This window comes from Pteropus alecto, unplaced genomic scaffold (assembly GCF_000325575.1).
Source record: "Pteropus alecto unplaced genomic scaffold, ASM32557v1 scaffold121, whole genome shotgun sequence".
NCBI lineage: Eukaryota > Metazoa > Chordata > Mammalia > Chiroptera > Pteropodidae > Pteropus > Pteropus alecto.
Window position 1 is genome coordinate 13,634,779 of NW_006434369.1, and position 15,873 is coordinate 13,650,651.

Below are 15,873 nucleotides of genomic sequence, written 5' to 3' on the forward strand. Positions count from 1 at the left end.
GATAGATGAAAGCAAAAATTAGTGGAAGATGGTATAGGAGATAGACCATATGATGCCAATGAAGTCTTGGGGTAGCCTCAGAGGTGTGAGACATGTTAGAAGCTACATTCTAGTTTTACCATCTAGTAACCATGGAGACTCCTCAAATTATTTAGGTGACCTCAGCTTCAGTTTCTACATCTGTAAAATTCTCAGGAGAATACTATCAGTCTTCCAGAGTACTGATTTTCAAACTGTGGTCCTCTGATGAGCAGCACTGGCATCACCCGGGGAACCCATTACAAATCAAATGTGAGTTCTCAGGCCTGGCCCCTGCACTCTGGGTTTCCATATGCCTTCCAGGTGATGATACTCATGCCAGGTCAAGTGTGAGAGTCATTGGATCACAGGGAAATTCTAACCCTTCATACTGTTTGTGGGTCTAGTTAACTATCTAAGACAATGACATTTTTTTTTGGATGTAAACATTAAACCTCTCCCAGGCTCACTTGACAACATACCAGCAGTCCCTGCACAAATTGAGCAGTATAAATACCTAACAAAAAACGTTGTGATGTTTAACATTCATAAAATATTTGGGATAAAATCATTTGGAAAACTCTCAATTTAAAGGATCATCTAGTAGAAGATGTCAAGGCAAGTTTCAACCATTCTTCAAATTTTCCCAAATCTAACTTACGTGTGAAGGTCAAAGCTCAAGTGAGATCTAGATTATTCCAGTATTTGCTAACTTTTCAGTCTTAATTTCCTCATAGGTTTCATAAATCTAAGAGCTGAATTATTTGATCCTCCAAGTGAATAGCATTATAAGGAAGGTCATTCTTTCAGGACAAAGGACACAAACTATACACAAATAGCACACAGCACCACTCAGGCCTCTAGGCGGCCAAACTGAAGTCAACAGGCTCCAACAGGATTTTACGGCCTGATTATAGATACATCTCCACCCCTACCTGTACTCTGTATTAGCTTTGCTTTTCCAATAAAGCCTTGTGATAAACAAAGAGGGAATGAGTGAGATTTAGAAGCATCGCAGCTCTACAACCTATGTTTTGGGCCAAAGAAAAGTAAGCCTCCAGAAAGATGTGTGTATGTTTTGAGGGGGAGTTTAAGGGTGGGGAGCTGTGAGTGACACTTGTAATGTCAACCAAGTCTTGTGCCAGCAAATAAGGGGATGGGGAGTGAAGACAGAGGATGGAGATGGACTTGGGGGTGGGAGTGGGGGTTGGTATCAACCAAGCCATTCCCAGTGTGGCTCCACCTTTGCGCTCAAAGGTACCTTCTAGTAATTCGGGTGTTGTTCAGGTTCAGTCATGCTTATCCAGAAGGCAGGTCACACCAGCTGTGCCCGGGTGCGGAGGAAGGTTGGACAATAGTGTAAGCGGCCTTGCTGACCAAGGAGACAGCACTCCCATAAAGATGTAGAAGTCAGCCTCGCATGAAGTGCAAACCTGAGAGAGGCGTCTCTGCTGTCTGCATGCTGGCTGTGGGAACACCTTGGCCAAGCTGTCCCCAGAGCTCTTGAAATGCACTTAGTGAAATGCGGAGATCCTGTGCCTACCGCACCAGGAGCCAGTAAGATTCCATGACCTCTGACGCCAGCACTGTGACTAACATAGGCTAAGGGAAGCTTTGCACCTTAGTAATAACACTCAAGTTTACTCCTGCTGCCTCTGCCTCCACTCAGGAGCAAAAGATAAGGGTGGTTGACTGTAGTTTTGTTGACTGTAGCCAGACACTCTATGGAGCCATAAATCTAAAGTGTATGAAAAGTTAAAGAATCTTAATTCAAAGTAGAGGTGTGCCTGGGATTCAGTTTCACATTACTCATTAACAATTGCATTTGCGCTATCTCTTAACACTCCTCAGCCCAGAGCTGCTCTCCAACCTCAACTCAAGGGTGCAGTTCTGGATGGATCCCCACTTCTGCTCTCCTGTCCCATCAGCTCCTGTCTCCTTTGTCATGTTTGAGAAGGCAATTCCCTCTCCATCTTGGTCTTGGGTAAGACCTTGGTACAAACACTGACTCATTGATGGACAAGGCTGGGAGGATGACTCCTAAAGAATATTTCTTCCTTAATGTTCCCAATCTTCCAGCCACACTTCAGGTAGGAGAAAGATAACCTTTTGGCTGTTGCATTCCTCCCCTCTACATTTCCACATTGATACTGGAAGCCGCTGACCTTGAAACGGAATTGAGGTACAATGTTTTCCAATTGCTTGTCTACTTCGAAAACGGAGGACCCTTCACCGCTCATTTTAAAGCTCCTTCCTCCTTTCCTGACTTTCAAACAGTACAGGGAGCTTGGCAGGCGGCCCATGTCAATAAATATCAACCTGTACAAAACCTTGATTCTAGATCTGTTCCTAACTGCCATGTCTTTGAATTAGTATACCCAAAACCCTTTGTATAATTTTTCCTTTGCCTGCTCTTGTTTTGTTAAAATAAATTTTTATTTGTTATAACATTCTCCATATATTACTTGGCTCCCTGGACACCTGTATATATCCACAAAAATACACAGCACATATTTCCATATAAAATAGATTCTTAAAAGACAATGGAAAGGCCTCAGAGGTTGGATGAGTTGACCTCTCTCTTACCCAACGAGCACCTTCTCATTCATGCAAAGCTGCTACTGGCCTGCCTGGACCTTCCCTGTGTTAATCTGGAGAAATGATAAGTAGAAAGTTCACTTTCTTTTAGCTATTTTAGGGCAGCCACCATGTTGAAATGGATTCTTCTCTTTCCCCACACTGTACTCCTTCCATTTCTTCAAATTTCCCATATAGGCCAGGAGACTGATCACATACTCAGAGCCGGCCCTGTCCCAGGACTCTGGCACTCACAGTCTTAGGTGACGGAGCCCATGTGAAGTTGACATTCCCAAAAGGGCCTCATCAGCTCAAGCCATTACCTCTGAGGGAAACAATCACCACCCCTACGGCTGGAGAATGCCCTTCTGTGGCAAATGACTAAAAAACTACAGTCAAGCCAATCCCTAAGCCTAAACTTCATGGTAGAATAAAAATGCTCAAGTCACCAAGACCTTTTAACACTTCAACTCTGAGGGAATTTGCTTTAGCTTTCTTAAGATGGCAGAAGCTAGTTATTCACATCCTCTTTCTTCTTGCAGAAGAGGAAGAGATGATTATCTCCATAATAAGGTGGTGCCAAGTCACTGTTTGCTGCTCCTCAGACACTTGTTCCAAAAAAGGAACAAAAAATGCTTAGGCCAGGCCCTTTGAGATGGCCTGCCACGCCAAAGAGGGAAATGGAAGGTGTGGGCGGTGGAAGCAGAGATGGAACACCATGAAAAAGAAAGTCATCACCCCAAGGGGACACCATTTTATATTATTTAGAGGCTGTAAAAAATAGCTGAGAAGGAACAGGGTACCAAGATCATTTCATCTCTGATTTGAAAGAGAATGAAAATTAATCTAAAGAGAAATGTCACCTGAAAAAACCAACTAGGCAACAGAGCCCCCTGCTTTTATCTAAAATGGGATGAATGTGGTACGCATGGCCTCTGCTTGCCACAGATGACAACATCATCAAATAATGTTGCAGAAAGAGAAGTATGCTGTTCTAACAACAGGAACCCAGAAAGAGAAGGTGCTCAGGAAGAAGGGTCCAAGATTTGCTTCTGATCTTAGCTGAACCACATAACGTTGCAGACCTCAATTTTCCCACCTGTAGAATTAGAACGATCCTCTTGAGTGAGCTGTGTTATATAAGCGTAAAGAATAAGAATTAAGTGCTGACACCACATACCAATGAACTAATTATGCAACTGAATCTCTGGTTTAAGGAAATACGAAATCCCTCCTCACTGAAGGCCAACAGGCTCTCCATCAACCCAGAGTCTTGGAGGAAGCAAAGGAGAAAGGCCCATGGGTGCGCACACACACCCAAGTGGGTTCCAGTGTGACACATACATATGCTAAGGTTTCTGTGCTGCTGGTTCATTGTTTAGTAGAGGAGTGGGGGCAGATTTTATTGCTAATCACCTTCCTTAACAAATCAGAAAAACGTTGACAGTGAGTGGGCACGTTTAGACGTTTGCTAGCACCAGCTTGTTCAGCCCAAACAGGTTGGACAGGTTGAATATTTAAACAAAGGCGGAAAAATGCAGGTATAAAGAAGGACGTGCTGCGGTGGAACTGCAGCCAGCACCTGCAGGTTTACATTTGTGATCTCATGCTGGCGATCAGACTTGTTCTCCTTCTCCTCCTCTTCCTCTTTACTTTAATACTTTTGTATTATAAAACTATATGGGACACACACTCGCGATCTGTTCAAAGTTCTCAGGACATCAGAGAGCGACGTGGTGAGAGAGAAGAACAGGGCCTGTCACACTCTGGAGCGGCAGCCAGCTCTCCGCTCCTCATCCTACCCTCAGCAAATACATACTCACCTTCTGTGACCTAATTTCTAGCTCACAATCGCCAGGTTGTTCAAGTGTGGGCAAGCAAGGATGCTCCAGGTTGGGATGCCATTCACCAGTTTTACCTGGTACAACTGAGCTTTTGAAATATTTCAACGAGATATGTCAAAACTATCGTACTGTTTGCATTCAAGAGAACATTTCTTTTGCATCTGCTTAATCTCAAAATCAAACTAATAGACAAACACCACCTCTGCCAAAACAGAAGAAAATTTAAGTTATAAACAACAGCTTTCCAGTCGGCAAAATGATAAACTAATTATGAAGCGAGATTGTGATTTCGAGAATCAGTAATAGGAAGAAAAAGGCCTGACCGGTGTTTAAGACATCCTGAACTTGGATAATTTTATGAGCGAGCATTTTGGCATTACTGATCTTGAATTGCTCCGAGAGAAAAACACAGAATCAAAAGTGAGCACCAGCCACAAGCACATTTTTTGAATATTCTTTAAAAATATAAATAAATTATTCTGATTGTTAAGGAGAACAAACAAACAAACAAAACCCCAAACAAAATAGAAGGGCAAATGTTTTAGAGAATGTCAGTTTAGGAAACACAAAAAAGGCTTCAGAGACTGTCAATCAAAATGAATACACTTGCACTTTGCTATTTTTTAATGCTTTTTATCTTATTTGAATAATAAAATTATCTGACAAATCACTCTGACCTTTCCTTTTTAAAAATTTGAGGTATAACTGACACAGCACTATATTAGCTTCTGGTGTACAACATCATGATTTACTATTTGCACACAGATCGTTTTTTCTCAGGGAATGGCGGTAGCTTCCTATTATTTACAGATTTCTAAAATGTAAAGAATTCTGAAAGGAACCACAAATGCTCATCCAATATAAATGCTAATCCACATGAAACATACAAAAATACTACAGAACAAGCAATCCCCAAAATGGTATTCAAATAATAACGAGGATTTTCACAATTCGAAAAAGGAAATTCAGGTATAGGGCACACAACTACTCTATATAACACCACTCAAACACTGCTGGCTTCTTAGAACACAGCTAAAGGTAGGTATTCTTGTGGTTGGAAGACACAGAGTCTATTTTCTTGGTTTTGTAAAATATACTTGCTTTCCAGTATGCAAAAAGGAACTGATAGGTTAAATTCTCCAAAGGGAGACAAGAAAGGAAGGGAACTACAATTTGTTAAGCATCTTCTGTGAACCAGAGGCTTGGGTATATTTTATAACATTTCGTTCTCACAATAACTCTGTGAGCAAAACATTACCCTGATAAAGCTGAAGAGGAGGAGGCTCTCTTCACCATTCTGCAAGCAACTTTTATCGGTCTTAGCCAGAGAGGAAGGAAGAGCTCTCAGGACACACAGAGAGGTGGCCTTTATTGAAACCACTATTGAAGTTAAAATAAAAGCAAACAGGTTTCAATTCTGGCCAATGAGATTTAAAGAGAGGCCAAAAACATTTAGATATAATCAAACAACAGAACTGTGATTATTTTTTTTCTGCTTAAAAAGGGTTTCGACTCTTATTAAACAGATAATATTAAAATTTATCTTAAACTTTAATTTTAAACTTTAAAAGTACATCTGACTATTTCAGTATACAGAGGACTAAATGTACAGAAACAGCTCTGATATCCAAGTGCTACCATCAGGAAACTACCAAACATTCACTGAACACCACTGTATGGAAGAATCGCATGTCCAGCACAGTTCATATGGTTATTGTGTCTATATCAGTCATTGAAATCTTGTTTATACAAACCCCTTAACCACCTTTGTACAGAGCCACATGTGTGGTCACAGAGCACTAATCATAAGTGGAGCTGAATATGTTACAATCTTTGAACATCCTTGAAAGACATATTCTTCTGATTTACCTTTCTCCCAAGGGAAAAAGACTTAAGTGTAGGTAACTGAAATATTATTATATAATGATTTTTTTCCTTCTTTTTAAAACAAATGTACCAAATAAAAGCAGATGTTCATACAGAAGGGTGATCCACAGATTTTTATCCTACAAGAAATTTCTTCTCATGTGAACTCGCCTGGAATCTTCCTTCCCTCTCAGGAGTTTGTCAGGGGAGCAGGCACCTGGTGACTAAGACTCATTTTACAAGATGGAACTAGCTGAGCCTCTGAGTGGTCACCTTTACTCTTGAGAAGTAGCAAGTACCACAGCTAGTCACAGAGTGTTTTCGGAAACTCAGTATTATCACGACAGAAATTCACGGGGCCCTTCCTCTTGCTGAGCTCTGAGGGTAAAGAAGTGACCGACTATACCCTTCCGAGACACTGTCCTACCTCTGCTCCTTCTGTCCTTTAATGCTGGCCACCTGTTTGGATACCCAAGTTCAGTTGTGCATGCCAAGGGCTGGCTCTGCCTAAGCATCTGAGAGTAGCATGCTAAATTCAGAGCCTCTGAGGTCTCATTTGTCATGGAGCAGGTCACATTTCTGTGCAGCGAATGTTTTCTTCCAGCATAATAGGAACACATAAGCCTCTGTTCCTGAAGACTGTCCATTATCCAACGGCATCCTCAAGGGCTATGTTCCTCTACTTAGCAACAGAAAAAGTCAGGCTCGCTGCAGGAGAAAAGGAAGCCCTTAGCAAACAACTAGAGGATGTTCTAGGGATTTCCCTCCCTCATCTTCACCCTCCCATTGCCACAGCTGAAATGAGAACACATCTTGCTCTTTGAAGAATAAATGGAGAAGTTAGTTAGGGAAGTTTGCTCCTACCAGTTTTCAGCGTGTCCTTACCCATAACACATACTCCATAGCTCTATAGCTTAAAAGTCTACAGTCTGTAAAACGAGGAGCAAAGTATGAGTTAATTTCCTATCTTCCCAAAGCAATTACATTCTACAAAAGAAAAAAAATCCCTATTTCTTTTCAAATGAGGTCTGTTTTAACCCTCTCTTTTAAGTATCATCACTTCTTCATACCTCTGCAGTTCAGCACTTTCTGGAAAGTTTTGCAAATTGCAAAATGCTCAATGCCCTTTTTCCTACAACAAACTCTCCCAGAGGGTGTGTTCTGGCTCAGTTTCCCAAGTTTGTTTTGGAAGACGAGCACCGCGCAATCCAAATTTTCAACGTGGGAGCAACTGATAAAGAGTTCTGGAAAGTTAAAAGCTGGAGCCATGATGATGTTTCCATGATACATGTTTTGTACTTGATGGCAACCTACTATTCTGCTCAGGAACTAAGCTGTGGTTAGAAAGGTTTGGGATAAAGGATTTTCAAACCTCAAAAACATGAAAATCCACAGACAGGGAAGTGGCAACTTGAAACACTAAACTATGGTAATAAACTGAAAAGGTCTCTACCCCAACCATTTTCAAAATGAGCTAGATATTTGTATTGCTCTTGTCTCCCCAGTTACAAAATATTCAATTAAAAATATTTAAATTTATTTACTAGAATTAAATTATAAGACGTTATGAGCTTTATCAGAGCTACAAGACAACTGCCAACATGATTACACATAACCTAATTTAATGTGCTACCTGCGTAATTTAATGTGCCAAGCTTATTTTCTTTTACTAACATAGCAATTCTATTGCATTATGTGCTTGCTGATGGTCCTCTCATCAAACTAAGATAAAGGAAACTCTACAAAAAGACTGACAAGCCTTGTAAACAAAGATAACTAACACGTCCTCATCAAATGACTAGTGGTCAAAGGAAATTGAGTTGTTCTATAAAGTAGGTGGCAACAAAGAGTACCTCCATATCAGTTAAGAATAACCTGAAACTGAAAAGGAGGGAGTTCTTGGGGTCCATGTTGTAAGATGTATAACGAGGCCTTCCTACTGTTGCAGCAACAAAAATCTGGGATGGAGCCCAGACCTGCCTCCTACAGGAGGCTGCTCAACAATAAACATGAGGCAGGCAAGGCTTATCTGCAGGAATGTGCACACACAGAGATATCCATCACATGTGCATGTACAGGCGACCTTCAGGACAGGGGCGTGAGCAGAAGGACAGGGCAAGTGAACTATGTGCTCCTAAATGCAGCGTGTTCCAGACCAGCCTTGTGGGATCGAGGCTTGAAGAACTGGACCTAGAAATCCACACACCGGGAATCCTGTCATAGCAGGGGTCCTCAACCTGTGGCCCTCCGTGAAGAGACTGAGAATCAGACAGAGAGCCATGTTACATGAAGCTGGCACAGAAAAGTGGGGCTGGAGCAGGTTATAAACAAGATGAATGGGGCCACGGGATGGGGGAGTGGTACTCAGGGCGCAATGGAAATGCAGGCCAGAGGCTCTCTAATCACTCCACTAAGCAAGTGCTCCAGTGCCCCTCAAGTCAGCTCCTGGTTCTATTCAATTCTAGCTGGTCCACAGATCTTGGGAATTGCAGCGGCAAAAGGAAAATGAGAAAAAGAACTTTGTTCTTCAACACAACTCACAGCTGACTGACATCCTTCCATGCTTTGAAAATCAAGCAAGGATGCAGCTAATCGGTTTGGATTTTCACGATTCTGTTTAATTCCTGCACACACATCCCAGGGCAGCTCTGGCCCCTGATTAACGCAACACAGGTATGTGCTTAGGAGAGATCACAGCTCACCCTTTGAGTCTCGGATTCTGGAACAGATCCACCAGGACAAATAAATCTAACTCCACTTTCTCTGGCACATTTTTGTAACTGTTTTCACATTTTTATAATTTTCCCCCAAAACTAAAGTTTCACCAACAAATAAAAATGGTAATGACTGTGATTGCTTACCAAAAACCAAATATTCTTTTAATCCATCATTTGTAATTTTCTGCAGAGAACATGAAAGTAGTGTGATAAACTCCAACAGTCTAAGATTTTGTTAAATTACAGATTTTGTATAGCAAAAAGCAAAACAAAAACAACCGCAATTTATTTTCTGGCATTATATGAAAGTTTACTTGGTATATTTTCCCTCAGTGGCACATACAACAACAATAACAACAGTAGAGTAGTGACCATTTCTTTATAAGTACTATTTAACAAACATCATCCTAAGTGCTTTGAACGTATTAATTTGTGATTCCCCAGAATGCTCTCATGATGTCAATAAAGGTATCGCTGCCTTCTACAGATGAAGTAACTGAGACACAGAAAGGTCAAATAACTTGTTTAGGGTCACACAGCTAAGAGTGGCACACCTCTCACAGATTATCACAAATGTGCCTTTAGCTTTGACAATACAAACTCAGAAACATTCCCTACCTGGGACATTTCCATAGTACATTGTGAGTGCTCAGAATGATTTCAAAATATTACTCTGCCATTTTGTTATAAGAAGAGAAAAAATAAAGAATTCTGCATAATTAGGACTAGAACTTAATCCCATCTATTAGTCCTTTCCTTCAAATCAAGATGATTCGCAATAATAAAATGAGTACAAAGCCCAAAATCAGCACAAACAAAACATCTCTAAGGCCTGCTTTTAAAAATATTTATAAATAGTAATTTACAAACAACTCCAATTTACACTGTTTATAAATGAGAAATGTATCTTAGGATAATATCAAGGGCTGTACTTTAAAAAATTCAAAATCATTTCTCAGTCTATTCTATTCATGTATACTCAAACAACACATCATAATAAAATTCAATAAAAAGCTATTCCATGGTCACCAAATACAGTTATGCTAGTAAGATGGCTTAAGTAGTTTAACAATGAAAATAGGAGACACCAGCCAGACTTAACAGCACTGTAATGAAAACATGGAATTATTTTGAGGAGGTAGGAAAGAGAGCCTTTTTCTAATATGCCAAGTAACACGAAAACTACATCAAATATTCCTCAGAGTAAGTAAAAGCATGGCCTCTAAGCCCCACTACCTATGTTCAAATTTCAGCACTGTTACTTTGATCCTAAGCAAGTTTCCTCATCCGCAAAATGGGATAATAATTCTACAAAACTTACAGACAGAGCATACAATAATAAATGCAGACATACATAGAAATAGAAGATACCAGCCAGACCTAATAGCACATCTAGAGAACACTCTACCCAGCAACAGCAGAATACACATGCTTCTCAAACGGATATGGGACACTCTCCAGGATGAACCACATGCTAGGCCATAAAATGAGTCTAAATTTAAAAGGACTGAAATCATACAAAGTATGTTCACCAACTACAATGGAAATTAATAACTGAGAACGAATCTGGAAAGTCACAAATATGTGGAAATTGAACGCACTCCTAAATAACTAATGGGTCAAAGAAGAAATCACAAGAAAAATTAGGACATACTTTGAGATAAGTGAAAAAAAAAATACAAAATACAAAAACTTGTGGGATGACACTAAAGCAATGTTTAAAGGAAAATTTATAGCTATAAATGCCTATGTTAAGAAAGTAGTTCTCAAATCAATAACCTCATTTTCTCTACCTTAAAACACTAGAAAAAGGGCTAAATAAACCCAAAACAAGCAGAGTGAGGGAAATAATGTTTAGACTAGAAAATTAATGAGATAATATTAAAGCAATAGAGGAAAATCAATGAAACTAAAAGTTGTTTCTTTGAAATGACCAATAAAATTGACATATGTTTTGCTAGATTAAGGAAAAAAATAGAGAAAACTCACATTATTAAAATCAGGAAAGAAAGGGGACAATATTACTGATCCTACAGAATGAAAAGGATTCTAAGGGGATAATATGAACAACTGTATGCCAACCAATTAGATAACTTATATAAATGGCCAAATTCCCAGAAAAAAACAAAGTACTGAAACTGACTCAAGAAGAAATAGAAAATGTGAGCAGACCTATCACAAGTAAAGAAATTGAATTAGTAATTTAAAAACGTCTCAGAAAAGAAAGTCCAGATGGCTTCGCCGGTGAACTCTACCAAATATTTAAAGAAGAATTAATATCAACTCTTCATAAACTCTTTCAAAAAACTGAGGAGGAAATACTTCCCAACTCATTTTATGAGGCTAGTATTACTCTCACATAAAAAGCAGACATGGACATCACAAGAAAACTACAGATCAATATCTCTTATGAATGTAGGCAAAAATCTTTAACAAAACACTAGCAAACCAAACCCATCAATATATGAAAATGATTATATATTGTGACCAAGTGGGATTTATTCCAGGAATAAGGTTAATTTAATATCCAAAACAGAATAGAATGACAAAAAAAACCTGACCATGCAGGAAAATAATTTGACAAAATCCAACATCCTTTCGTGAAAAAAACACTCAAACTAGGAATAGAAAGGAACCACAAACTGATAAAGGGCATTTATGAAAAATCCACAATTTCCATCATATTTAATGGGAAAAGATTGAATGCTTTTCCCCTAAGGTCAGAAATAAAACAAGGATGTCCATTCTCTTCACTTCTATTTAACCTGGTACTGGAGAGTTTAGCCAGGGCTAGCAGGCAAAAAAATAAATAAATAAAAGGTATCCAGATTAGTTTCAAAGGAAGAAGTAAAACTCTTTGCAGCCAGAATGATCTTGTATACAGAAAATCCTAAGGAAGTCACTAAACTATTAGAATGAATAAATAAGGTCAGCAACATAGCAGGAAATGAGGCAAATATAAATTTTGAATTGTATTTTTATATACTAGCAACGCATAGTCAAAAAATGAAATTAGAAAACAATTCCACTTACAAAACCACCAAGAAGAATAAAACACTTAGGAATAAATTTAACAAAATACAAAACTTGCACTCTGAAAACTAAAACATAGTTGAAAGAAATCCAGTAAGACCTATGACAATGGAAAATATCCCGTGGTCACAGATTTAGTATTGTTCAGATGGCAATGCCCCCAAATTGATCTACATATTTTACAATCCCCATAATTATTCTAGCTTCCTTTTTTTCAAAAATTGACAAGCTCATTCTAAAATTCGTATAGAAATGTAAGGAACCCAGAACAGCTACAACAATCTTTAAAAAGATCTAAGTTGGAGGCTCTATATCTCCCAATTTTAAAACTTACCAAAAAACTACAGCAATCAGTATACTGTTAGCCTCAGGATAGACAGAGATCAAGAGGACAGAACTGAGAGGACATAAATAAGTTCTTACATTTATGGTCAACTGAATTTTGACAAGGGTGGCATGACAACTCAGTAAGTCTTTTCAACAAATAGTGCAAAAAACTGAACTTGGACTCCCTCCATCCTTACACATACATAAATATTAACTCAAATAGATCACAGACTTAAATCTAACAACTAAAATTATGAAACTCATGAGATTCTACTTCATGCCTATTAGGATGGCTGTAAAAAGAAAGTTAATAAGTGCTGATGAGGATGTGGAAAAACTAGAATCCTCATACATTACTGGTGGACACATAAAACGATGCATTTGGAGAACAGTGTGGCAGTTCCTTAAAATGTTAAACAATGGAATTACCACATGACCCAGCAATTCTAGTCCTAAGTATCTACCTAGGAGAAATGAAAACATGTGTCCATAAGAAGAAACTGTTCAATAATGGTCACAGCAGTATTATTCATAATAGGCAAAAAGTGGAAATGACTTAAATGTCTACCAATTGATGAAGAGATAAGTAAAATGTGGTATCCATACAACAGACGATTATTTGACAATACAAAAGAATGAAGTATTGATACACGCTACAAAATAGCTGAATCTTGAAAACATTATACTAAGTGAAAGAAGCCCGTCACAAAAGACCACATGTTATGATTCTATTTATATGAAATGTCCAGAATATGCAAATCCAGAGACAGAAAGTAGATTAGTGTTTTCCTAGGCTAGAGGGTGAGAAGTAATGGAACTGCCAATGGGTGTGGGTTTCTTTTTGGGGTGATGAAAATATCCTAAAATTGACTGTAGTAATGGTTGCATAACTCTGAATATACTAAATCTCACTGAACTGCATACTTTAAAAATGAGTGAAACGTATAGTATATAAATTATATCTCATAAGGATGCAAACAAAATAAAGTGTTCAGTCCAGTACCCGACAGTGTACCATAGGTTTAGTTATGATTATCTATAAAATGCATTGTCAGACACATCACAGTAGAAGATAGTAACTTCTACTTTTATAGGTGTGTTTACCATTTGTCATATTCAATCATGGATATTGTCTCAAAATGGAAATTTTCCAAATCAGGAGTGACCGGGCCTAATACCAGCGATGGCTCATGGAGGATCATATGCAGTAAGTGGTCAGGGTCAAAGCAGCCAGGAGGAGGGTACTTCTCACTGACGTACCCTTATCACTCTCTACCAATTTAGATCTGGCCCCTGGGGAGTTCTACTGAGCAGGGAGGGCTCAGGAGGAGAAAGTGGAGAAACTGCCCAAGAAGGGAACAGGCAATAAATACTTCAAGGACCAGATTTGGAGAGGGCAAATATGTAAAGGGGGACCTTTTGGGGGGAACATGGGGAAGATAAGAGAAGCAGGCCAAACAAAATAAAATGACAAAAAGAAGGCAAAATGATACAGGCTGATATGGTGGTAAAAAGCAAACAGCTGAAATGTAAACTATCAGATTAAAAAATGGCTACAGTGTTCATTTCCTTCATTGTACCCAAAAAACACTCCTGGAGGAGATGAGGGGGCAAAGAGGATTTAAAGTTTTACATGGGAAAAAAGGAACAAAAGGCACTTCGTAAAAAGTCTTTAAAATGTTGATACTTTCAGAAAGTCATGCTATACCACACTTCTAACAGTTCAGATTGAGAAATCTATAGACTTAACATTATTGCAGAATTACTTAGAAATGTAAATAATAATAGGAAACATTTATTGAATGTTTACCATGCACTGAAATGATTATTTCCTAATCCTCATCCTAGTCCAATGACATGGATACTATTAAAAATCTCATTTTAAAGAGGAGGTAACTGAGGTACAAAGATTAAGTAACTTGCTCAAGGATGGGAAATATACAAGTGGCAGAGCTGAGATTTGAAATCAGGTGCCTAATTCCAAAATCCAGAAATTTATCACTATATCAGTATTCCCAAGAAATCATTTTAGATGGAACAAACTGGACCATCTTATATTAGTGTTTACATATAATAAAACACAAATTTCACAATAACTAATATAAAGCTTTCTTTTGGAATAAATACATTAAAAAAAAAATGTTAGTCAATTTTTATAAAGAAAGCAGCCTAATGTGTAGAAAGAAACATGGAAAAGTAAAATTAGACTGATTTTCTGAGAAGGAAAAATTTTGTATCCCTTTAAAAATTTTTCTTGGCGTTCTAATGTTCCTAAAATGTGTAAAAAAAAAAGAACATTAAAAAGTATTTCTGTTCTAATCTCGCAAAACATACGTATATTTTATGAAGTACATTTTCCATTGGTTCATCCCACAAAATTTTAATATGCCTACCACTCAGCTCCCTCCTACTTCTGAGTGAGCCTCTTTCTCCCTCAGGAAGTAAATTCCTGACATTTATCAGGTCTTTTTTCTTCATTTTATCCTATCTTATCCTAAAGCTCCAAGGCCACTTAACTATTTATTAAAAAAGCCCAGAAATTTTCCACAATGAAGAGACCTGCAGAGAATCTGGTAGGCATATGCAGGTAGTTTTAAAAAGGCAAGAGTTACTGTGTTATTCCTTGAGGGTTCCTCTATATCTGATATGTTGTCCACATCTGGCACCCAAACAATTGGAAACTCCAATTGGCAAAGGCAGAAGGACTATATTTCATCCTGATCCCCAAAGGACCAAAGACCTAGCCCAGGTACTTCTGTACTCTGATGAGATACCTCTAATGCACTGGAGATAGTATGCACAAACAAAACCATCTCTGGCTTTTCCATACAGTGAACAGAACTCAGAACTCTTAACGCCTTTGGGCAAGTCCTCTGATGGCTAAGAGGCCACCTTACTATCAACTCCCAGATGCTAGCCTCCAGGCCAAGGCAAACCTCACCCACCTGTGCATGTTCCCATTGGTGGTAAAAGACTGGCCACACACAGTGCACTTGTAAGGCCTCTCGCCAGAGTGAACCAGCATGTGGCGGTCCAGGGAGCTGGCCGAGCTCAGCGACTTCCCGCAGATGCTGCATGAATGGTCTGCTCCTCCAGTGTCCGTGTTGTGCTGCAGAAAGCAATCACAGTGGTCACTTAAGAAGATGGGTCAAACTTGGTAATGAAAATCCAGAGCTTTATTAAAAACACCAGTGAAGCTTCTTAGTTATTTTTTTGTTTCATTTTAAATACCTCCCTGAATGTCAAAATCTAGCAGGAACAAAGGCAAATAAATACTTTGTATGGTCTTCTTCTACTCCCATGTTCCGTTTTGAAAAATACTTCTGCCAAGGCTGAGAGAGAGGTGGAATCTTTGAAGGTCTTCCTTGAAGACACATACAGATTAACTGACCACATATATTAACATGAACAGGAAGACTCTCAAGTATGAAATACGGTCCTCACATTAAGTATCAAAGTCCATTCATCAGCTTTGATGACCCAGTCTTGCT

The 15,873-nt window shown here is 38.8% G+C and overlaps 1 protein-coding gene across 1 annotated transcript in view; it reads right to left on the reverse strand.

Annotated features, from left to right (window-relative positions):
• RREB1 (ras responsive element binding protein 1) overlaps positions 1–15,873 on the reverse strand; it is a 127,682-nt gene that overhangs the window by 42,384 nt on the left and 69,425 nt on the right. Inside the window, 1 exon segment of the mRNA XM_015587284.2 lies at positions 15,328–15,491. Within this exon segment, the coding sequence (XP_015442770.1) occupies positions 15,328–15,491 (164 nt within the window).